The sequence below is a fragment of the Lithobates pipiens genome, unplaced genomic scaffold (genome assembly GCF_037356315.1).
Source record: "Lithobates pipiens isolate NorthernLeopardFrog02 unplaced genomic scaffold, aLitPip1_a1.2 Scaffold_23, whole genome shotgun sequence".
NCBI lineage: Eukaryota > Metazoa > Chordata > Amphibia > Anura > Ranidae > Lithobates > Lithobates pipiens.
Window position 1 is genome coordinate 2,343,758 of NW_027507785.1, and position 25,907 is coordinate 2,369,664.

Sequence of the window (25,907 nt, forward strand, 5' to 3'; positions counted from 1 at the left end):
GGGGCAGGAGCCGGCACTACAGAGGAGACATCGGATTATGCGGCTCTTGGTCCTTACTACACCTCCAACTTTACAAAGAGTCGCTCTGCACTGCACTCTGTGATGTTCTGGAATGGCGGATAAGCAAGCCCAGACCATCATCTACCAGTCACTTGTCTGTGATCAACAGGTTGCTGTCTAGGGTTGCCACCTGTTTGGGTTTTGAATCATGTGTCCGGGTTTCAGTCCGCCTGAAACCCGGACACAATATTTAAATAGAAATGTGGCTCAGAACTGGGCCTGATAGGAGGGTGAGGAGGCTCTATGCACGACACATTACTATTCTCTCCAAAGGTGTCCCAGGTCTGTTACAATCCTGTAGGGTGTGCTAAAAAAAATGCTTTTGTTGTCCACCTCTTGGCTTGAAGAAAAAGTGGCAACCCTATTGCTGACCCCCCACCTGATTGGATATCAAACCTGAAGAATTCAACTTGAACCCATGGTGAAGGCAAAGCCAAACCTCATTTGTAACACTTTTGAAAAGCCTCATGAAATATGATGGATCTTTAAAATATAATAATAATAATGAAGCGGCCATAACCCGTTGCAGGGCGGCCTTGACTGAATGGGCTTACCGATTACCTTCTCCTGGCCTGCTCCTCCGTGTCTAGGGGTTCCCAGGGTTGATACCCAATGACTTGTACACTGACACAGATAAAGCCCTTTCAAAGGTTTTATTTTGCAGTAGAACTTTCACAGAACACAGTCTCTTAGGGAACAGAGGGCACGGGGTGAAGAACTCAGGTACCTTGAACTGCAGGTTTAACAAAGTCTCTATTTCCACCCAGAGAGTAGCCACTCGCAGCTGGGTACTTCAAGGCTGAACAGATCTCTAGCCAGAGGTCATGGCAGTCAGCATGTTGACTCAAAACCTAAACAATCAACTGAAGATGAACAGGAACCTTTTTCCAACTTTACCTGCAACGTTTCCTGCTTCCTTTATGGTACTGGAAAAGTGTGGACTCATCAATGTCCTTCCCAACTCAGTAACCAGGCACTTCTCAGGATGCCACTTGCTGGCCCTCCTCCGAAGAGTCCTCCCCCGGTCACTTGCACGAGCTGTGGTGCCCCACCAAGCCGAGAGCACACCCGGACACTTTGAATCCTCCCTCAGTTACTGCGCCTCGGACCAGCAGGTTCCGAGACTCGGGAACAGACGGATCCCTACCCAGACCAGATGGGTCTATCAGGGGCCACTGACAGGAACATGCTGTGGGATGTCAAACACCCCATGACCAGGACCCCTCACGGGGCTACCCCGGTCCTGGAACCAGAACAGACCACACGGATCTCACAAACAATTCCGGAACCTCAAACACGTTACCCACACCTGCTTAAGTACCCCCTACCAGACTCCTCAGCGGGCCCGGCTCTCCCACTGATTGACTCCGAGAGGGCCGATACCAAAACATCCAACCAGACCTGGTTCTAGCCTGTCATGTGCACCTCACCGTCCACATGACCAGGCAGAGCATCAATCATGGCCTGGCCAGACTGGTGTTAAGGCTTCCCTACACAATTAACCCTCAGTAATGTAAGGTCCTGAGCAAAAACTAAATTTACAATGCGTGTGACATCTGAACCCAAATGTCATCCGCTACAATAATAATAATAATAATAATAATAATAATATCTGATTTTCAGGTCACAGTATCTCGATGTTCGGATCCCTGTATTCCCGGCACCAGAAAAAAGTTTGGATCTTCAATTCATAAATGTTGCTATGAGTGTGTCTCATGTCCAGAAGGAGAGATCTCCAACATTTCTGGTAAGGTTTGTATTTGTCTTTATGAAGTACTGTACATCTCTGTCATCCCCGTGTTTTATCCTTTTATAGACCCATTCCGGCACTCCTCTCCTACATGGAAAAATCATCAAATTACTCAAAACTCCCAAACATTTTATATGGGTTTGTTTTTTAGTAGAGACCTTAGGGAATAAAATGGCAGTCATTGGAACTTTTTATGTCACACAGTATTTGCGCAGCAATTTTTCAAACACTTTTTAGGTCTCATGAATAATAAAAAAAAAAGCAAATTATCCCAATTTTTTTGTATAATGTGAAAGATGATGGAATGGCGCCAAAGTTCGGTGCTTAAAAATCTCCATAGGCAAAGTTTTCATAGTTTTTTTTACAGATTCCCCATTTAGAGTTAAAGAGGAGATCTGGTGCTAGAATTATTGCTCTCGCTCTGACGTTTGCGGTGATACCTCACATGTGTGGTTGAATGTCGTTTACATATGGGGGTGCCACTTACGTATGCGTTTGCTTCTGTGTGTGAGCATGTGGGGACAGGGGGGCACTTTGAATTTAGTTTTTTTATTGTTTATTTTATTTTTATATTTTGACACTTTCCCTTTATTTATTTTTTTGATCACTTTTATTCCTATTAGAAGGAATGTAAACATTGTTTGTAATAGGAATAGGGCATGCCAGTACGGTTGTCACCTCTCCGGAATGAATTACATTATTCAGACAGCATACTTGCCAGTGAGGTGTCCCCGGTGTCACCCAAGTGTCTTCCCCTCATCTCTGTCCCCATTCCAGTGACCACACACTCTGCTCTATTTACTTTTGCTGGTTTCTGTCCCTCTCACTGACATTCAGAGTTTACACCTCAAGGCTTTAAGTGGCCAAAACCAGCAGGTACCCCCTCAGGACAGACCACCAGCAGCTAAAGGACCCCTCTTCTCCCTGTCTGTGTGTCTCATTGATGACAGGACCGTCCAGCTTCACAGGAGCCCAATAGAAGGAACAGCGGGTTCAGCCGATCGCTCACTGCTTGTAACACATGGGAGCTCCTCACAGCCCACAGAACGGGACAGCAGGAGACACTTATGGAGTCCACCACTGTTGCCTCGCTGTACACCCCACTGTCCACCTGACTACTGCCCCCTGTCCATCCAGCTGCCCAACCCCCAGTTCACCCCACTGCCCCCCTCAAGTTTACCCCGCTGCCCCTCTATCCAGCCCCCTACCCCTCTGTCCACCCCGCTGCCTCCTGTCCAACCCAATGCTCCCCTGTGCACCCCGATGCCTCCCTGTCCGTCCCTCTGCCCCTTTGTCCATTCTGCTGCCCCCTGTCCCTCCCTCTGCCTCCCTGTCCACCGCACTGCCCCCTTGTCCATTCTGCTGCCCCATCCACTCCTCTGTCCCTTTGTCTATTCTGCTGCCCCCTGTCCCTCCCTCTGCCTCCCTGTCCACCCCTCTGCCCATTTGTCCATTCTGCTGCCTCCTGTCCCTCCTGCTACCTCCCTGTCCACCCCACTGCCCCCTTGTCCCTTCCGCTGCCTACCTGTCCATCCCTCTGCCCCTTGTCCATTCTGCTGCCCCCTGTCCATCCCGCTGGCTCCATGTTCATCTCGCTGCCCCCTGTCCATCCCGCTACCTCCATTTCCATCCCGCTGCCCCCTTATCCATTCTGCTGCCCCCATGTCCACCCCTCTGCCCCCTTGTCCATTCTGCTGCTCCCCCTTTGCCCCTTGTTCATTCTGCTTCTCCCTGTCCATCCCGCTGCCTACCTGTCCACCCCTCTGCCCCTTGACCATTCTGCTGCCCTCCTGTCCACACTGCTGCCTCCCTGTCCACACCTCTGCCCTCTTGTCCATTCTGCTGCCCCCTTGTCCATCCTGCTACCTCCCTGTCAACCCCTCTGCCCCTTTGTCCATTCTGCTGCCCCCCTGTTCATCCTGCTACCTCCCTGTCTACCCCTCTGCCCCTTGTACATTCTGCTGCCCCTCTGTCCCTCCCATTGCCCCTTTGTCCATTTGGCTGGCCCCCTGTTCATTCTGCTGCCCCCTTGTTCATTTTGCTGCCCCCTGTCCATTCTGCTGCTCATTGTCATCTGCATGTGTAGGATCGCTGTCTCCTATGGCAACGGTCTTATAACAGTTTCTAACACAAGTTGTAACAAGCTTCTGTACTTCCCCTACAACCTCCTCTTGTAGATCTTCACTCAACTGAGCTCCCAGTCTTTCACTAGACTTGCTAATCCACTGCCACTGGATCTCCTGAGCTCTTCCAACCTTCTCACTCAGTATCTTCCTCAATCGTCACCCCCGTGTCCCAGCTGGGTCCCTAGCTTGGCACTCACAGACTAGGGATGAGCTTCGTGTTCGAGTCGAACGTATGTTCGACTCGAACATCGGCTGTTCACCCGTTCGGCGAATACCGAACTTTATGGGCCATTTGCACCAAATTCATGTGGCGCTCATGGCCCACAATGCACTGCATCATCGCAGTGGATTGCTGGCTCATGATTGGCCAAGCATGCACTGTGACCCCGCATGCTTGGTCACTGACAGCGCCGGCAGTGAGGAGAGCCATGATTGGCCAGCGCGGCGGCCTTGTGTAGTGTGTTGGCGTCTGTAGGAGTTAGTGGGTGTTCTGTGTACCTTCACAGTATACACGTTCATTATTGGCTGATTTTGCGTTCTTGCTCTTCTGTAGTGGTTGTTGTCTGCGTGCCCTGACCGCAGTATACACCGTTATATCCACCTATATAGCTAGCTATCTTGCTTTTTTTAAATAGAGCTTGCAGTCAGTTGTAGGAGATTGTGCGTGCTGTCTGCGTGCCCTGACCGCAGAATACACTGTTATATCCACCTATAGGGATGAGCCGAACACCTCCCCGGTTCGGTTCGCACCAGAACTTTCAAACGGACCCCAAATTCGTACGAACATTAGAACCCCATTGAAGTCTATGGGACTCGAACGTTCGAAATTAAAAGTGCTAATTTTAACGGCTAATATGCAAGATACTGTCCTAAAAAGGGTTTGGGGACCTGGCTCCTGCCCCAGGGGACATGGGTCAAAGCAAAAAAAGTTTTAAAAACTGCCATTTTGGCGGGAGCACTGATTTTAATGACGATTAAAGTGGAAAAAAAAGTGACATATTCCTTTAAATATCGTGCCTGGGGGGTGTCTGTAGTATGCCTGTGAAGTGCCACGTGTTTCCCATGTTTAGAAAAGTCCCTGCACAAAATGACATTTAACGGAAATAACGTCATTTAAAACTGCTTGCGGTTTTAATGTTATATCTGGTTCCTGCAATATGGTTGAAAATCATTCAGAAAAAATGGCATGGGTAGCCCTCCCTGCCCATTACCAGCCCCTTTGGGTCTTGTACGGATATTAAGGGGAACCCCCGTACCCATATTAAAAAAAGGAAATACGTGTGGCCCCCAGGCCCTATATACTCAGAACAGCAGTATACATGCGGTACAAACAAGACAGGGAATGTGTAGATTTGTTGTGTTAAGTAGAATCTGTAATTTTCAACTGGTAGGCCGCGTACACACGGGCGGACTGTTCGCCCAACCTTGTTCGGCAAACAGTTTCATCAAACAGTCCGCTCAAAATTTGCATGAGCGGACTTGCCCACACACGAGCGGACTGTTTGACGAACAAGGTTGGGCAAACAGTTCGCTCAACTTTTGAAATGAACGGACTCGCCCACGTAAGGCGGAGGCAAGTCCGCCCATTTCGAGCGCGTGTACAGGTAGGCGGGGCCCGCGAAGGAGACGTCGCGGGCTCCGCCGCCTGGAATGGGCTTAAAGGGGAACCCCAACGCCGAAAAAAATCGGCGTGGGGGTTCCCCCCAAGTCCACACCAGACCCTTGTCCGAGCACGCTACCCGGCCGGCCAGGAAAGGGGGGCGAGCGAGCGCGCCCCCCCTCCTGAGCCGTACCAGGCCGCGTGCCCTCAACATGGGGGGTGCCTTGGGGAAGGGGGGGGCCGCGCGGCCCCCCCACCCCAAAGCACCTTGTCCCCATGTTGATGAGGACAAGGGCCTCTTCCCGACAACCCTGGCCGTTGGTTGTCGGGGTCTGCGGGCGGGGGGCTTATCGGAATCCGGGAGCCCCCTTTAAGAAGGGGGCCCCCGGATACCGGCCCCCCACCCTATGTGAATGAGTATGGGGTACAATGTACCCCTACCCATTCACCTGTGAAATAAAGTACAAATAAAAACACAACACAGGGGGAAAAAATATTTTATTGCACAGCCGGGGGTCTTCCGTCTTCGGGGGTCTTCTCGCCGGACTCCTCCGCTATGTGTGTGTAGCTCTTTTGCCAGCGGAGGAGTCCGGCTTTCTTCCTCCCCGCCGCCGGCCTCTTCTCCCGACTTCGGGGGTCTTGTCCCCCTCTTCGGTTCTTCTGCCGGGCCACCGCGCCTGGTCCGGTGGCCCGGTCTTCTGTCGCCGTCTTCCGTTCTTCTGTCGCCGCCTTCGGTTCTTCTGCCGGGCCACCGCGCCTTCTTGTAGCTCTTTTACAGGCGGTGGCCCGGTCTTCTGTCGCCGTCGCCGCCTTCCGTTCGTGTTCTTCTTCTTGTTCTTCTTGTTCTTCTCCAGGCGATGTTGACACGTCGCTCCCTCCGGCCGGAATGCCAGAGCCGCCCTGCGCTGTGACTTATATAGTGACAATGGGGCGGGGTCACATGGTATATGTCACATGGGTTGATGTCACATGGTGACCCCGCCCCCTTACGATGTCATAGTCCCCATGTGACATCAACCCATGTGACCAACCCATGTGACATATACCATGTGACCCCGCCCCATTGTCACTATATAAGTGACCGCACAGCGCGTCCCCGGCATTCCGGCCGGAGAGCTCGTCGAGTCAACATCTCCAGGAGAAGAACAAGAAGAACAAGAAGAAGAACACGAACGGAAGGCGGCGACGGCGACAGAAGACCGGGCCACCGCCTGTAAAAGAGCTACAAGAAGGCGCGGTGGCCCGGCAGAAGAACCGAAGGCGGCGACAGAAGAACGGAAGACGGCGACAGAAGACCGGGCCACCGGACCAGGCGCGGTGGCCCGGCAGAAGAACCGAAGAGGGGGACAAGACCCCCGAAGTCGGGAGAAGAGGCCGGCGGCGGGGAGGAAGAAAGCCGGACTCCTCCGCTGGCAAAAGAGCTACACACACATAGCGGAGGAGTCCGGCGAGAAGACCCCCGAAGACGGAAGACCCCCGGCTGTGCAATAAAATATTTTTTCCCCCTGTGTTGTGTTTTTATTTGTACTTTATTTCACAGGTGAATGGGTAGGGGTACATTGTACCCCATACTCATTCACATAGGGTGGGGGGCCGGTATCCGGGGGCCCCCTTCTTAAAGGGGGCTCCCGGATTCCGATAAGCCCCCCGCCCGCAGACCCCGACAACCAACGGCCAGGGTTGTCGGGAAGAGGCCCTTGTCCTCATCAACATGGGGACAAGGTGCTTTGGGGTGGGGGGGCCGCGCGGCCCCCCCCTTCCCCAAGGCACCCCCCATGTTGAGGGCACGCGGCCTGGTACGGCTCAGGAGGGGGGGCGCGCTCGCTCGCCCCCCTTTCCTGGCCGGCCGGGTAGCGTGCTCGGACAAGGGTCTGGTGTGGACTTGGGGGGAACCCCCACGCCGATTTTTTTCGGCGTTGGGGTTCCCCTTTAAGCCCATTCGAGGCGGCGGAGCCCGCGACGTCTCCCTCGCGGGCCCCGCCTACCTGTACACGCGCTCGAAATGGGCGGACTTTCCGAGCGGGAACAGTCCGCTCATTTCGAAAGTACAGCGGACAAGCCCACACACGGGCGGACTGTTCGCTCAAACACAGTTTCAGCGGACAGTTTTTCGGAATTTCCGAAAGACTTTGTCCGTCCAACTGTCCGCTGAAACTGTCCGCTGAAAGCCCACACACGAGCGGACTGTCCGCCCAAACACTGTTCAGCGGACAAGGTTGGGCGAACAGTCCGCCCGTGTGTACGCGGCCGTACACTTTTAAAGTGTAGCTCCAGACAAAAAAACTATTTTTAAGCTTTTTGGAAAACATAGGTAAGGGTTATCACCTCTGTATAATTTGTTTTGTCGTCCATCTTTTTTCATCTCACTTGCTGTTGTCTCCTTCCGTTTGCAAGTAGGAGATGTTTGTAAGTTGGATGTTTGAAAGTAGGGGCCTGCCCTATATGCTCTGCAGAAATGGCGGAACAAGGTGTTGGTTTTGCCACAACATTGTAAGCCCTCAAAGTGACTCTTGGTGGGCGCTGGAGCGCCCTGCTGTGAACGATTATATCAAGAATTGTAATTACATGCCATTGTTGAACAGTGGTAGAAAAATTGACCTTTGGTGTTTGTGGTGCTGGTGCCACAACACTATAAGTCCTCACAGTTACTCCGGGTGGGCACAGGAATGGGCCCTCCTGTGAAATATTATATCAAGAATTGTAATTACATGTCCCTGTTAAACAGGGGCTGAAAAATTGGGCTGCTGGCACTGGTGCTGGTGCCACCACACTGCAACCTCTCCCATATACTCTAGTTGTAGTGCAGGAATGAGCCCTGCTGCAAAGCATTGCATCAAAAATTTTAATTAAACACCCCTGTTAAACAGGGGCAGAAAAATTGGGCCTTAGGCACTGGTGCTGGTGCCACGACACTGCAACCTCTCCCATATACTCTAGTTTTAGTGCAGGAATTAGCCCTGCTGCAAAGCATTGCATCAAAAATTGTAATTAAACGCCCCTGTTAAACAGGGGCAATAAAATTGGGCCTTAGGCACTGGTGCTGGTGCCACGACACTGCAACCTCTCCCATATACTCTAGTTTTAGTGCAGGAATTAGCCCTGCTGCAAAGCATTGCATCAAAAATTGTAATTAAACGCCCCTGTTAAACAGGGGCAGAAAAATTGGGCCTTAGGCACTGGTGCTGGTGCCACCACACTGCAACCTCTCCCATATATTCTAGTTTTAGTGCAGGAATTAGCCCTGCTGCAAATCATTGAATCAAAAATTGTAATTAAACGCCCCTGTTAAACAGGTGCAGAAAAATTGGGCTGATGGCATCACCCAGAACCAAAAATGTTTTTCCAACATATCAGCGGAGGAGGAAGAGGATAGGCAATCAACATAAAAGGACAGTCACTCAGCATCAGCATAGGCAGTCCTGAAGGGATGTGATATTTAAAAAAAAATGATTCAGTTACATCAGCTTCAGGTGCTTGGTAGCTGTGGGTGATCCAGGACTGATTTATCTTGGTGAAGGTCAGTCGATCAACTGATTCGGTGGACAGGCGCACCCTGTGATCGGTAACAAAGCCACCAGCAGCACTGAAGGTGCGTTCCAAAAGAACGCTGGATGCAGGACAGGCCAGTAGCTCAATTGCATACTGTGCAAGCTCTGGCCAGTGACCCATCCTCAAGACCCAGAAAGCCAGAGCATTTTCGGTGGGAAAGGTGTCCAAGTCTGACCTTGCCCCTAGGTGTTCCTGCACCATGTAAATTAGACGGTGGCGATGGTTGCTGGAACCGATCATACCTTGGGGCTGCGGACTAAAAAATTGTCTGAAAGCATCGGTCAGACGGCCACCTTCTCCACCGCTCCTTCTGACCGATGCCTCAGCAACACATTGTCCAGGACCAGGAGTTTGTAACCTCCCAGTCTCTGGGAACGCATTGCACAGACCTTTCTACAAGGCCTCCCGGAGATGTCTCATCCTCTGCTCCCTCTGCGACGGCAAGATAAGGTCGGCAACCTTACCGTTGTACCGTGGATCAAGGAGAGTGGCCAGCCAGTAATGGTCCCTCTCCTTGATCCGAAGAATACAAGGATCCTTCCGCAGGCTTTGCAGGATCAGGGAGGCCATGCAGCGTAGGTTAGCTGAGGCATTTGGTCCGGAGTCCTCTGGGTCACTAAGGACAACATGATCCGCAGCTACCTCCTCCCAGCCGCGTACAAGTCCACGGGTTTCTTGGGACTGTAAATCATCCCTACAAGACTGCTGCTGCTGCTGCTGATGTTGAGTGCCAGCCTCCACCTCCATGCTAACACAATCATCCTCCTCCTCCTCCCCTCATCCTCTTCCTGTGTGAAGGGTGGCACAGCAGGAACACTGTCTGGATAAAGTGGGCCTTGAGAGGCAAGGAAGTCCTCCTCTTCCTGCCTCTGTTCTGCCTCAAGTGCCCTGTCCATTATTCCACGCAGCGTATGCTCCAAGAGGTGGACAAGCGGTACAGTGTCAATGATGCATGCACTGTCACTGCTCACCATCCTTGTGGCCTCCTCAAATGGTGACAGGACAGTGCATGCATCCCTGATCATGCCCCACTGGCGTGGTGAGAAAAAACCGAGCTCCCCTGACCCTGTCCTGGTGCCGTAGTCGCACAGGTACTCATTGATGGCCCTCTGCTGCGTGTGCAGCCACTGCAGCATGGCCAACGTTGAGTTCCACCTGGTGGGCATGTCGCATATAAGGCGGTTCTTGGGCAAGTTCAACTCCTTTTGGAGCTCAGCCAGCCGAGCACAGGCATTAAATGATCAGCAGAAATGCACACAGACTTTCCTGGCCTGCTTCAGGACATCCTGTAAGCCCGGGTACCTGCCCAAGAACCACTGAACCACCAGGTTAAGGACGTGAGCTACACAGGGCACATGGGTCAGTTGTCCCTGTCGGAGGGCAGAGAGGAGGTTGGTGCCATTGTCGCAAACCACCATTCCTGGCTTAAGCTGGCGTGGCGTCAACCTTCTCTCGGCCTGCCCCTGCAGAGCTGACAAAACATCCGCCCCAGTGTGGCTCCTGTCCCCCAAACAAACCAGCGCAAGCATGGCATGGCATCGTTTTGCCTGCATACTTGCATAGCCCCTGGAACACCTACGGAGCACCGCTGGTTCTGAGGACAGAGCACTGGAAGAGGCCATGGAGGAAGAAGAAGAGGAGGGGGTGGAGGAGAGAGGTATGTCACAACCAATAGTAGCATTTTGGAGGCGTGGTGGCGGAACAACCTCCAACACTACTGCACCTTGTCCTGCATCCTTCCCAGCTGCCAGAAGAGTGACCCAATGGGCGGTGAAAGACAGGTAACAGCCCTGTCCATGCCTGCTGGACCATGAGTCAGCGGTAATATGCACCTTAGCGCTGACCGCCCTGTCCAGCGAGGGAAGGACATTGCCTTCCACATGCCGGTAGAGAGCCGGAAAATCGCCTTCCGTGAGACAAAGTGGCGTTTGGGGACCTGCCACTGAGGAACCGCACATTGTACAAACTCACGGAAGGGGGCCGAGTCTACCAACTGAAAAGACAGCAGTTGAAGTGCTAGCAATTTTGCCAAGCTAGCATTCAACTGCTGGGCATGTGGATGGCTGGGAGTGAACATCTTTCGCCAGTCCAGCAGCTGGGGCAGGGAGATTTGCCTGCTATAATCGGACGTGGGTGTACTGCTAGCAGAGTGCCTGGAAGCACTTGGCTGTGACACACCTAATTCTACACCTTCATTCCTCTCAGAGCAGGTTTCAGAGAGGACTGAAGGTCTAGTGGGGTTGGAGATCCCAGCTGATAAGGAGCAAGGAGAGGTCCGCTTTGTTCTTTGGTGTGGGTCTTTGAGGTACGCTTGCCAACCAGCTGCATGGCAGGTCAACATATGTCTGGTCAAGCATGTGGTGCCCAAGCGGCTGATGTTTTGGCCACGCGAGATACGCTTGAGACATATGTTGCAAATAGCAGTGGTGCGATCTGATGCACTCGTCTCAAAAAAGGCCCACACCAAAGAACTTTTAGAATAACACGCAGAGGCAGCGCCCTGCACAGGGGGAGCTCTGCGGTGTGATTCAGTCGGTGTGCTGCCCATAAGCTGGCCCCCGGAGGGCATCCTGCCTTGTTGGACATGTGCCTCCTCCTCCTCCTCCTCCTTTCTCCTACCAGGCACCCAGGTGGAGTCAGTGCCCTCATCATCCCCTCCCTCTTCATCACTGGAGCAAACCTGGCAGTATGCTGCAGCTTGTGGAACATGACTGCCAGATTGCTGTCCTTCTTGAGCATCCCCTCTCTCTGCATTCACGCTACTGCCTTCCTCTAGCTGAGTATCATCATTAGAGCTTACAAAACACTGGGCATTCTTCTGGAGCATATACCCAACACTGTGCTCAAAGAGTTCAGGAGACTCCTCAGGAGGACGTGGTGGGTCTAGGGAAGGAGTCACTGATGATGACATTGAGAGGAGGGAAGATGATGCGTTGGCAGCTGCTTTGCTTTGCTAGTACCCTGAGCCTGGGTGAGAGAGGATGAGGCGGATGAAGAGGGCTTGGTCATCCACTCTACCAAGTCGTTGGTAGACATGTGCATTCGTTTTCGTCCGAATGCATTTTCGTCCGAATTTCAGCTATTTTCGTTTTCGTTTTGACAAACGATAACGAAAGCACAAAATCCGAAAAACGAAATATCCGACATAAATAAATGCTTTATTTTCGTTTTCATTGTTACAACAGTTTGATATAGAATAGGAGATTCGATGTGACTCTGACAATAACAATCTGTCTATAGAACCTGTGGTCGAATGTGCCTAACCTTACCTCTATTAGTCCAAGATTATATAGAGAAAATATTCGACAGAGAAAAAAGATTTGACAGAGAGAAAAGATTCTGCAAGTTACTGTCCTAAAAAGTGTTTGGGGACCCGGGTCCTGCCCCAGGGGACATGTATCAATGCAAAAAAAAGTTTTAAAATCGTCAGTTTTTTCGGGAGCAGTTATTTTAATAATGATTAAAGTGAAACAATAAAAGTGTAATATTCCTTTAAATTTCGTAGGGGGGGGGGGGGGGGGGTTGTCTATAGTATGCCTGTGAAGGGGCGCATGTTTCCCGTGCTTAGAACTGTCCCTGCACAAAGTGTCATTTATGCAGGAAAAAAAGTCCTTTAAAATCACTCGCAGCTATTATGAATTATCGGCTCCGTAATACAGAGAACACTCATTGAAAGTCATTGTTAAAAAAATAAATAAATAAAAAAGCGTGGGGGTCCCCCAAATTCAATTACCAGGCCCTTCAGGTCTGGTATGGATATTAAGGGGAACCCTGCCTCAAATTTAAGAAAAAATTGGACGTGGGGTTCCCCCTAAATATCCATAACCAGACCCTTCAGGTCTGGTATGGATATTAAGGGGAACCCCGCGTCAAATTTAAAAAAAAAATTGACGTGGGGTTCCCCCTAAAAATCCATACTAGACCCTTTATCCGAGCACGCAACCTGGCAGGCCGCAGGAAAAGAGGGGGGACGAGAGAGCGGCCCCCCCTCCCTCCTGAACCGTACCAGGCCACATGCCCTCAACATTGGGAGGATGCTTTGGGGGTCTGTGACCCCTCAAAGCACCTTGTCCCCATGTTGATGAGGACAAGGGCCTCATCCCCACAACCCTGGCCGGTGGTTGTGGAGGTCTGCGGGCGGGGGGCTTATCAGAATCTGGAAGCCCCCTTTAACAAGGGGACCCCCAGATCCCGGCCCCCCCCTGTTTGAAATGGTAAGGGGGTACAAAAGTACCCCTACCATTTCACAAAGAAAGTGTAAAAAATGGTTAAATAAAACAAACACACTTTTGAAAAATTCCTTTATTAAAAATAAAAAAATAAAAAAAAGATTCCAGCGGCGGTAATCCACTCTTGCTATCCAGCGACGGACGGTCATCTCTCCAGCGATGGCTCATCTCATCCAGCGCAGCGAATACATCCTTCTTCTGTCTCCGTGGAGGAGACACTGCAGGCATTCCGGCGGCTGACGTTTCTTATATACGGAGGGCGGGGCCACCCGTCACCTGACCCCGCCCCCTCTGACGCAAGGGGAAACCCGGGGTTCCCTGTGACGTATGGGTGACCCCGCACCCCTCTGATGTAACACAGGCAGGTTTCTGTTAAAGGGTCTGGTATGGATTTTTAGGGGGAACCCCACGTCAATTTTTTTTTTAATTTGACGCGGGGTTCCCCTTAATATCCATACCAGACCTGAAGGGTCTGGTTATGGATATTTAGGGGGAACCCCACGTCAAATTTTTTCTTAAATTTGAGGCAGGGTTCCCCTTAATATCCATACCAGACCTGAAGGGCCTGGTAATTAAATTTGGGGGACCCCCACGCTTTTTTATTTATTTATTTTATTTTTTATTTTTTTATCAATGACTTTCAATGAGTGTTCTCTGTATTACGGGAGCCGACAATTCATAATAGCTGCGAGTGATTTTAAAGGACTTTTTTTCCTGCATAAATGACACTTTGTGCAGGGACAGTTCTAAGCACCAGAAACATGCGCCCCTTCACAGGCATACTATAGACAACCCCCCCCCCCTACGAGATTTAAAGGAATATTACACTTTTATTGTTTCACTTTAATCATTATTAAAATAACTGCTCCCGAAAAAACGGCCGTTTTTAAAACTTTTTTTTGCATTGATACATGTCCCCTGGGGCAGGACCCGGGTCCCCAAACACTTTTTAGGACAGTAACTTGCAAATTAGCCTTTAAAATTAGCACTTTGGATTTTGAACGTTGGAGTCCCATAGACTTTAATAGGGTTCTAAAGTATGCTGTATACTAGCTCCATCGAATCTTCTTTATACATTCGACAGACACCATAAGCCTTCAAAGACAGATTCGACCGTAATTCATGTGGATTTTCGGACGAATGCAATTTTTGAACGAAAAACAAAATAAATAAAAACGAATTTCGGGAGTAACTAAATAAATTAAGTTTTCGGACGAAAACGAAATTCCGAAACGAAATATTTTACTCTGCACATGTCTACTCGTTGGCATGTTGCGGCTCAACATGTCCAGCTGCCGAAAAGAAGGACAAGCGTGTCCCATGGCCACGTGCTGATGATGATGATGCACCGCGTCCATGACCAGCACTGTTGTCTCTAGATACAGAGCCTGCTTGTCCTCTTTTATCGGCTCACGCCTGTCTGCCTCTGTCTGCTGGCCTTCCAGACATGGTAATGGCCTGAAGGGAGTTGGGAAAACCAGCAATTGGGTAGTGTATATTGTGCTGGAGGCACACACAACATCCACTAACTCCTGCAGATGGCAGATGGCTCAAATAGAGAAGAGCTATGTAGGTGGATATAGCGGCGTATACTGGGTTCAGAGCACGCTCAATCTCCTACCACTGACTGCAAGCTCTATTTAAAACAAGCAAGATAGCTAGCTATATAGGTGGATATAGCGGTGTATTCTGGGTTCAGAGCACGCAGACAGCACGCACAATCTCCTACCACTGACTGCAAGCTCTATTTAAAACGAGCAAGATAGCTAGCTATATAGATGGATATAGCGGTGTATACTGGGTTCAGAGCACGCAGACAGCACGCACAATCTCCTACCACTGACTGCAAGCTCTATTTAAAACGAGCAAGATAGCTAGCTATATAGATGGATATAGCGGTGTATACTGGGTTCAGAGCACGCAGACAGCACGCACAATCTCCTACCACTGACTGCAAGCTCTATTTAAAAAGAGCAAGATAGCTAGCCATATAGATGGATATAGCGGTGTATACTGGGTTCAGAGCACGCAGACAGCACGCACAATCTCCTACCACTGACTGCAAGCTCTATTTAAAACGAGCAAGATAGCTAGCTATATAGGTGAATATAGCGGTGTATACTGCGGTCAGGGCACGCAGACAACAACCACTACAGAAGAGCAAGAACGAAAAATCGGCCGATAACGATCGGTGTATACTGTGTTGAAGGTACACAGAACACCCACTAACTCCTACAGACGCCAACACACTACAGAAGGCCGCCGCGTTGGCGGCCTTATATAGTGTGGGGCGTGTACTACACAGCCTGAGCTATGATTGGCCACAGGCATCCTGCCTGTGGCCAATCATGGCTCTCCTCGCTGCCGGTGCTGTGATTGGCCAAGCATGCGGGGTCACAGTGCATGCTTGGCCAATCATGAGCCAGCAATGCACTGCGATGGCGCAGTGCATTGTGGGCCGTGAGCGACACACGAATTTGGAGCGAACGGCCCACAACATTCAGAATTCGCCGAACGGGCGATCGATGTTCGAGTCGAACGTATGTTCAACTCGAACACGAAGCTCATCCCTATCCACCTATATAGCTAGCTATCTTGTTCTTTTTAAATTGCAGTCAGTTGTAGGAGATTGTGCATGCTGTCTGTGTGCCCTGACCGCAGAATACACCGTTATATCCACCTATATAGCTAGCTATCTTGCTCTTTTTAAATAGAGCTTGCAGTCAGTTGTAGGAGATAGTGCGTGCTGTCTGCGTGCCCTGACCACAGTATACACCGTTATATCCACCTACATAGCTCTTCTCTAATTGAGATATCTGCAAAAGTAAGTGGATGTTGTGTGTGCCTCCAGCACAATATACACTACCCAATTGCTGGTTTTCCCATCTCCCTTCAGGCCATTACCATGTCTGGAAGGCCAGCAAGGAGAGGCAGACAGGCGCAGGCCGATAAAAGAGGGCAAGCAGGCTCTGTGTCTAGAGACAACAGTGCTGGTCGTGGACGCGGTGCATCGTCATCATCTGTACGTGGCCATGGGACACGCTTGTCCTTCTTTTCGGCAGCTGGACATGTTGAGCCGCAACATGCCGAAGACTTGGTAGAGTGGATCGAATCTCCTATTCTATATCAAACTGTTGTAACAATGAAAATGAAAATAAAGCATTTATTTATGTCGGATATTTCGTTTTTCGGATTTTGTGCTTTCGTTATCGTTTGTCAAAACGAAAACGAAAATAGCTGAAATTCGGACGAAAATGCATTCGGACGAAAACGAATGCACATGTCTACCAACGACTTGGTAGAGTGGATGACCAAGCCCTCTTCATCCTCCTCATCCTCTCTCACCCAGGCTCAGGGTACTAGCAAAGCAGCTGCCAACGCATCGTCTTCCCTCCTCTCAATGTCATCATCAGTAACTCCTTCACTAGACCCATCACGTCCTCCTGAGGAGTCTCCTGAACTCTTTGAGCACAGTGTTGGGTATATGCTCCAGGAAAATGCCCAGTGTTTTGTAGGCTCTGATGATGATACTAGAGGAAGGCAGTAGCGTGAGCACAGAGAGAGGGGATGCTCCCAGCCATCCACATGCCCAGCGGTTGAATGCTAGCTTGACTAAATTGCTAGCACTTCAGTCCTCTCTGAAACCTGCTCTGAGAGGAATGAAGGTGTAGAATTAGGTGTGTCACAGCCAAGTGCTTCCTCTAGCAGTACACCCATGTGCGATTATAGCAGGCAAATGTCCCTGCCCCAGCTGCTGGATCGCCGAAAGAAGTTCACTCCCAGCCATCCACATGCCCAGCGGTTGAATGCTAGCTTGGCTAAATTGCTAGCACTTCAACTGCTGCCTTTTCAGTTGGTAGACTCAACCCCCTTCCGTGAGTTTGTACAATGTGCGGTTCCTCAGTGGCAGGTCCCCAAACTTCACTTTTCCTCACTGAAGGCAATTCCGGGTCTCTCTACCAGCATGTGGAAGGCAATGTCCTTGCCTTGCTGGACAGGGCGGTCAGCGGTAAGGTGCATATTACCACTGACTCATGGTTCAGCAGGCATGGACAGGGACGATACCTGTCTTTCATGGCCCATTGGGTCACACTTCTGGCAGCTGGGAAGGATGCAGGACAAGGTGCAGTAGTGTTGGAGGTTGTTCCGCCACCACGCCTCCAAAATGCTACTATTGGTTGTGACACACCTCTCTCCTCCACCCCCTCCTCTTCTTCTTCCTCCATGGCCTCTTCCAGTGCTCTGTCCTCAGAACCAGCGGTGCTCCGTAGGCGTTCCAGGGGCTACGCAAGTACGCAGGCAAAACGATGCCATGCTGTGCTTGCACTGGTTTGTTTGGGGGACAGGAACCACACTGGGGCAGATGTTTTGTCAGCTCTGCAGGGGCAGGCCGAGAGGTGGTTGACACCACACCAGCTTAAGCCAGGAATGGTGGTTTGCGACAATGGCACCAACCTCCTCTCTGCCCTCCGACAGGGACAACTGACCCATGTGCCCTGTGTGGCTCACGTCCTTAACCTGGTGGTGCAGCGGTACTTGGGAAGGTACCCGGGCTTACAGGATGTCCTGAAGCAGGCCAGGAAAGTCTGTGTGCATTTCCGCCGATCATTTAATGCCTGTGCTCGGCTGGCTGAGCTCCAAAAGGAGCTGAACCTGCCCAATTATATGTGATATGCCCACCAGGTAGAACTCAACGTTGGCCATCCTGCAGCAGCTGCACACGCAGCAGATGGCCATCAATGAGTACATGTGTGACTATTGCACCAGGACAGGGTCAGGGGAGCTCGGTTTTTTTCTCACCACGCCAGTGGGGCATGATCAGGGATGCATGCACTGTCCTGTCACCATTTAAGGAGGCCACAAGGATGGTGAGCAGTGACAGTGCATGCATCAGCGACACTGTACCTCTTGTCCACCTCTTGGAGCATACGCTGCATGGAATAATGGACAGGGCACTTGAGGCAGAACAGAGGCAGGAAGAGGAGGACTTCCTTGCCTCTCAAGGCCTCCTATATCCAGACAGTGTTCCTGCTGTGCCACCCATCACACAGGAAGAGGATGAGGAGGAGGAGGAGGAGGAGGATGATTGTGTCAGCATGGAGATGGAGGCTGGCACTCAGCATCAGCAGCAGTCTTGTAGGGATGATTTACAGTCCCAAGAAACCCGTGGACTTGTACATGGCTGGGATGAGGTAGCTGCGGATCATGTTGTCCTTAGTGACCCAGAGGACTCCGGACCGAATGCCTCAGCTAACCTATGCTGCATGGCCTCCCTGATCCTGCAAAGCCTGCGGAAGGATCCTCGTATTCTTCGGATCAAGGAGAGGGACCATTACTGGCTGGCCACTCTCCTTGATCCACGGTACAAGGGTAAGGTTGCCGATCTTATCTTGCCATCGCAGAGGGAGCAGAGGATGAGACATCTCTGGGAGGCCTTGCAGAAAGGTCTGTGCAACGCGTTCCCAGAGACTGGGAGGTTACAAACTCCTGATCCTGGACAACGTATTGCTGAGGCATCGGTCAGAAGGAGCGGTGGAGAAGGTGGCCGTCTGACCAATGCGTTCAGACAATGTTTTTAGTCCGCAGCACCAAGGTATGATCAGTTCCAGCAACCATCGCCACCGTCTGATTTACATGGTGCAGGAATACCTAGGGGCAAGGTCAGACTTGGACACCTTTCCCACCGAAAATCCTCTGGCTTACTGGGTCTTGAGGATGAATCACTGGCCAGAGCTTGCACAGTATGCAATTGAGCTACTGGCCTGTCCTGCATCCAGCGTTCTTTCGGAACGCACCTTCACTGCTGCTGGTGGCTTTGTTACCGATCACAGGGTGCGCCTGTTCACCGACTCAATTGATCGACTGACCTTCATCAAGATGAATCAGTCTTGGATCACCCACAGCTACCAAGCACCTGAAGCTGATGTAACCGAATAATTTTTTTTGAAATATCAATCCCTTCAAGACTGCCTATGCTGATGCTGAGTGACTGTCCTGTTATGTTGATTGTCTATCCTCTTCCTCCCCCGCTGATATGTTGGAAGAACATTTTTGGTTCTGGGTGATGCCACCAGCCCAATTTTTCTGCCCCTGTTTAACAGGGGCGTTTAATTACAATTTTTGATTCAATGCTTTGCAGCAGGGCTCATTCTTGCACCACAACTAGAGTATATGGGAGAGTTTGTAGTGTCGTGGCACCAGCACCAGTGCCTAAGGCCCAAATTTTCAGCCCCTGTTTAACAGGGGCATGTAATTACAATTCTTGATATAATATTTCACAGGAGGGCCCGTTCCTGTGCCCACCCAGAGTAACTGTGAGGACTTATAGTGTTGTGGCACCAGCACCACAACCACCAAAGGTAAATTTTTCTACCACTGTTCAACAATGGCATGTAATTACAATTCTTGATATAACCGTTCACAGCAGGGCGCTCCAACGCCCACCAAGAGTCACTTTGAGGGCTTACAATGTTGTGGCAACACCAACACCTTGCTCCGCCATTTCTGCAGAGAATATAGGGCAGGCCCCTACTTTCAAACATCCAACTTACAAACGTCTCCTACTTGCAACGGAAGGAGACAACAGGAAGTGAGATGAAAAAAGACGGACGACAAAACAAATTATACAGGGGTGATAACCCTTCCCTATGTTTTCCAAAAAGCTTAAAAATAGATTTTTTGACTGGAGCTACACTTTAAAAATGTACCAGTTGAAAATCACAAACAGATTCTACTTAACACAACAAACCTACACAGTCCCTGTCTTGTTTGCACCGCCTGTATACTGCTGTTCTGAGTATATAGGGCCTGGGTATGGGGTTCCCCTTAATATCCGTACAAGACCCAAAGGGGTTGGTAATGGGCAGGGGGGCTACCCATGCCATTTTTCTCAATGATTTTCATCCATATTGCCGGAACCAGATATTACATTAAAATCGCAAGCAGTTTTAAATGACATTATTTCCGTTAAATGTTATTTTGTGCAGGGACTGTTCTAAACACGGGAAACACGTGGCACTTCACAGGCATACTATAGACACCCCCCAGGCACGATATTTAAAGGAATTTTTTTCACTTTAATCATCATTAAAAATCAGTGCTCCCGCCAAAACGGCCATTTTTAAAAACATTTTAGGCATTGACCCATGTCCCCTGGGGCAGGAGCCAGGTCCCCAAACCCTTTTTAGGACAGTATCTTGCATATTAGCCATTAAAATTAGCACTTTTTATTTCGAACGTTCGAGTCCAATAGACTTCAATGGGGTTCTAAAGTTCGTACGAATTTTAGGTCCGTTTGAAAGTTTTGGTGCGAACCGAACCGGGGGCTGTTCAGCTCATCCCTATCACAGACAGTCCTCAAGCGTCACCCCACTGGCCTGCTCGGTCCCTGGCTTGACACACAAGACTGCTCTGCAAGTGTCACCTCCGCTGGCTGGGTCCCTGGCTTGAGACCTTGCTGAAGTTTCCCAATTGTTCACCATCCCCGGTTGGTGAGAATACTGCTCTGGTACTTGCTTCAGCTACTCACTGTGATCTCCTGTAACAAGGCGGTTGGTCCCTTAGTGGCGACAGCTTCTCCTCTACCTCCGTCAACGACAGGTTCTTCGGACGGCAGAACCGTCACTTCTGGTTGAACTGCAAGCCGCAGTCCCAACCCTACTCTGCTCTCTTGCTTCTGGATAGACCCTTAGACAGCCTCGCAGCCAGATGTCCCCAGGATAGGTACATTTAAGAGCAACCCTGGCTAAACAGACCTAAATTTGAATAGTTTTCCAATTTCCAAAGAAAATAAAATAGAAAATAAAGGTGTAGCGGATGACATTTGGGATCAAATGTCACACGCCTGTAAATTTAGTTTTTGGCCTCAGAACAGTAAAGGTTCTGAGGGTTAATTGTGTAGGTAGGCCTTAACACCAGTCTGGCCAGGCTGTGTTTGTAAGTTCTGCCTGATCATGTGGACGGTGAGTTGCACACGACAAGCTAGAAGCAAGTCTGGTTGGATGTTTGGGTATCGGCCTTCTCTGAGCCAATCAGTGAGAGTGCCGGGCCCGCTGAGGAGTCTGGGAGGGGGTAGTTAAACGGGTGTGAGTCATGTGTTCGGGGTTCCGGAGTTGTTCGAGAGACTGTGTGGTCTGGTCTGGTTCCAGGACCGGGGTAGCCCCGTGAGGGGTCTCGGTCATGGGGTGTCCGACACCCCGCAACAGTGGCCACTGATAGACCTGCCTGGTCTGGGGTATGGATCCGTCTGTTCCTGAGTTTCGGAACCTGCTGGTCCAAGGCGCAGTAACTGAGGGAGGATTCGTCAGGTCTGTCTGCCAATCCCCCCCCTACTGATGGAGCATTGTGGATGACAATAGAACAAAAAGAAAACTTCACCTCTCCCAAAACAGCTGAAATGTAAAGACTGATCAGATCCATTAGAGATACCCTTTATTACCAAAAGTATTGGAACGCCTGCCTTTACCTTGACCTTGCTTTGTGCACAGGTCCAAATCATTTGGTGGAGGGGGGATTATGGTGTGGGGTTGTTTTTCAAGGGTTGGGCTTGGTTTGGGGTGAAGAAACTTGACTGGACTGCACAGAGTCCTGACCTTTCCCGCCCTTCCTGTCCAGGCCCCTTTTCAGCGCTCTCACATTTTGAATGACAATTACTCAGACACATTTCTCTTTGTTTCTGTTATAACATTTTCAAAATAAATAATCTTTCTTCATATTTTTAGGTAAAAATGTATTCTGTTCCATTTCTCTGGTGAAAATTCCCCAAATCGGTGTATATTATTTGTGTGAAAGTTATAGTCTACAGACTATGGGATATATTGTATATGTGAAGATTGATAAATCCTGATGTAGTGACGGCCAATCTAATTTCCTGAGGCCCTAAAATGCACTGATTGAAGCTCTGACCCCGATGTTCATTGTGTTTGTATTGTTCTTCTTGCAGACAGTGAAAACTGCATGAAATGTCCTGATGAAGAATGGCCAAATAAGAAGAAGGATCGGTGTGTTCCAAAATTGGTGGAATTTCTCTCCTACACTGATGACACCATTGTTGTAGTATTTTCGGCTGTCTCCATCCTCTGTTGTCTTCTGACTGGTTTAATATTGAGGATATTTATACATTACCAGGACACCCCCATTGTTAAAGCTAATAACCGGAACCTGAGCTATCTTCTCCTGGTCTCCATCATGTTGAGCTTCCTCTGTGTCTTCTTGTTCCTCGGCCATCCAGTAGATGTGACCTGCATGCTCCGTGTCTCCTCTTTTGGTGTCATCTTCTCAGTTGCCGTCTCTTCTCTTCTTGCCAAAAGTATCATGGTGTGTATTGCTTTTAAAGCCACCAAACCTGGGAGTCCCTGGAGGAAATGGATGGGAGCCAAACTACCCAATTTTATCATTTGTGTCTTATCACTGGTTCAAGTCTTAATCTGTGTCACTTGGTTGTCTATTTCTCCTCCCTTCCAGGATCGGGACACTCACTCTTATCAGGGGAAGGTCATCATTCAGTGTAATGAGGGTTCAGTTATCGGCTTCTACTCTGTCCTGGGATATATGGGGCTTCTGGCAGCTGTGAGTTTCATTATCGCTTTTTTAGCCAGGACATTACCGGACAGTTTTAATGAAGCCAAGTTCATCACCTTCAGCATGCTGGTGTTCTGCAGTGTCTGGATTGCCATGATCCCGGCCTATCTGAGCACCAGAGGGAAATACATGGTGGCTGTGGAGGTTTTTGCTCTAATAGCCTCAAGTTCTGGACTTCTTGGTTGTATATTTTTCCCAAAATGTTACATAATTCTGTTCAGACCTGACCTGAATACAAAAACATGTATCCACTAATAAGTATGGAGCAACGCTGGGTTACCAGTATTTATAGCATTATCTCTATTATTGGTAATTGTAGTATTTTGCTAATGTATTGAGAATGAACATTATTAAAGTGGATGTAAACCCAAATTTTTTTTTTGTTTGATGTCATAATGTAGAGAATAAGATTTCCTATCATTTGAGCCCAGTCTTGCCACACAGAGTCCCCTCCTCTCCTCCCCCATCCTCTCCTCTCCCCTCCCCTCTCCTCTTCCCTCCCCTCCTCTCCCCACCTCTCCCCTCCCCTCACCTCCCTTCCCCTCCCCTCCCTTCCCCTCCCCTTCCCTCCCCTCCCTTCCCCTCCCCTTCCCTCCCTTCCCCTCCCCTTCCCTCCCCTCCAACTCTCCCAGGATTGGCTGCCTTTACTGTGTTTTGACTGGATGTTTCTCATCATGGGGTGGGATCCACAGATCAGGGTGAGAGGAAACGTATGCTGCAGTTCGCACCAGAACTTTCCAACAGACCAAAAATTTGTGCCAACTTTAGAACCCCATTGAAGTCTATGGGACTCGAACATTTGAAATAAAAAGTGCTAATTTTAATGGCTAATATGCAAGATGTTGTCCTAAAAAGGGTTTGGGGACCCGGCTCCTCCCCCAGGGGACATGGGTCAATGCCTAAATTTTTTTTTAAACTGCTTTTTTTCCTGGAGCACTGATTTTAATGATGATTAAAGTGAAAAAAGTGAAATATTCCTTTAAATATCGTGCCTGGGGGGTGTCTATAGTATGCCTGTGAAGTGCCACATGTTTCCCGTGTTTAGAACAGTCCCTGCACAAAATGACATTTAACAGAAAAAAAGTCATTTAAAACTGCTTGCGGTTTTAATATAATATCTGGTTCAGGCAATACGGATGAAAATCATTGAGAAAAATGGCATGGGTAGCCCCCCATGCCCATTACCAGCCCTTTTAGGTCCAGTCCAAAAATCTATTTTTAAGCTTTTTGGAAAACATAGGGAAGGGTTATCACCACTGTATAATTTTTTTTGCCGTCCATCTTTTTTCATCTCACTTCCTGTTGTCTCCTTCCATTTGCAAGTAGGAGACGTTTGTAAGTTGGATGATTGAAAGTAGGGGCCTGCCCTATATGCTCTGCAGAAATGGGGGCCTAAGGTGTTGGTGTTGCCACAACACTGTAAGCCCTCAAAGTGACTCTTGGTGGGCTCTGGAGCTCCCTACTGTGAACGATTATATCAAGAATTGTAATTACATGCCATTGTTGAACAGTGGTAGAAAAATTGGGCCTTGGTGGTTGTGGTGGAGGTGCTGGTGCCACAACACTATAAGTCCTCACAGTTACTCTTGGTGGGCGCTGGAACGGGCCCTCCTGTGAAATATTATATCAAGAATTGTAATTACATGCCCTTGTTAAACAGGGGCTGAAAAATTGGGCCTTAGGCACTGGTGCTGGTGCCACGACACTGCAACCTCTCCCAGATACTTTAGTTGGAGTGCAGGAATGAGCCCTGCTGCAAAGCATTGCATCAAAAATTGTAATTACACTTGGGGGCGTGGTGAGCGAGATGGCCGCATGGAGAGGAACTCCGCTCCACACTGGGGTAATTAACAAATCCACAGTGGGCGTAACAGTGCACAGAGCACAGCGGAATCACCGGAGCATAGCGGAGAGACTCAGCGACACAATGTCAACAAGGAGGAGGCAGTCACAAGCACTTAAACTGCCGGATTTCTATCTGGCAGTCAGCAGAGGACTACAGCAAGATGGCGATGGGGGACACGGACCTTCGCAGATGCACAGCGCTCAGACATCCATCCCGCCAGAGCAAGGTGAAAAAATGCAGAGATAGGAGGGTGAGCGCAGCACAGCAGAAGATTCTGACTCCAGTGACACCCACTCCACTTGTGTCTCACCTTCGTCCAGGAGTCCTGCCAAATCTAAACCTAGGCTGGCCTGACACCGTACCTGACCTCACCGTTGTGGGCGTCTTTTTCGTCTGTCCTTTGGACCCTTGTTCTTAAGTTGTTTGGTTCACAAAGTAGGATGTTCCCCGTTGATCTCAACGGTTCTAACAAAAAAATGGAGCAAAGATATCGGAAACTTTTCCTTTGTTTAGGATACAGTGGTCAAGAACTCTTAGGTTCACACCCTTTTCGCTTGGATAATCCATCTCGGACACTGTCTGCATCGGTATGCGTGTTTGAAGAATTTCTACTATTCTCTTACCACCCTTTAAGCAGAACTTCAATCAACACTTCGACACAACTACCACACCATCCAAAACTCCAATCAACTTTCCGTCACGAATACCAACAATTACAGATGAACAATTATGGGTATTCGAATATTATCTATCAATGCAAGTGGTTTAAATCACCCTGCCAAACGCAGATCCCTATGGAGGGAGGCCAATCTTCACAGCGCGGACATACTGACAATACAGGAAACTCACTTTCACAAGCAAGCAACTCCAAAATGCTACCATCCGAACTTTCCTCATGTCATTCAAGCTTCATTCACTTAAAAAAAAAGAGGTGTGATGGTAGCCATCAGAGATACAGTATCTTTTGAACTCAAAAAGTCTATAATTGACCCTGAAGGTTGATTTATAATATTGGTTTGTACAATAGATAATCTGCAGGTAACATTGGCTAATGTCTATGCTCCCAACTCGCACCAACTTAAGTTTGTTAATAAGGTCATAAGGAAAATTTCTCAGGTGAGGGAGAGGAGCATACTTTTGTGTGGGGATTTTAACTGTGTCATAGATG

At 49.5% G+C, this 25,907-nt stretch overlaps 1 protein-coding gene across 1 annotated transcript in view; it reads left to right on the top strand.

The window, feature by feature from the left end:
• Nucleotides 1-23,148, top strand: part of LOC143927161 (vomeronasal type-2 receptor 116-like) — a 53,945-nt gene extending 30,797 nt beyond the window's left edge. The window contains exons 3-4 of the mRNA XM_077451110.1: nucleotides 1,684-1,807; nucleotides 22,256-23,148. Coding sequence (XP_077307236.1) covers nucleotides 1,684-1,807; nucleotides 22,256-23,148 — 1,017 coding nt within the window. The remainder of the gene's footprint in view (nucleotides 1-1,683; nucleotides 1,808-22,255) is intronic.
• The last annotated feature ends 2,759 nt before the right edge of the window (nucleotides 23,149-25,907 follow it).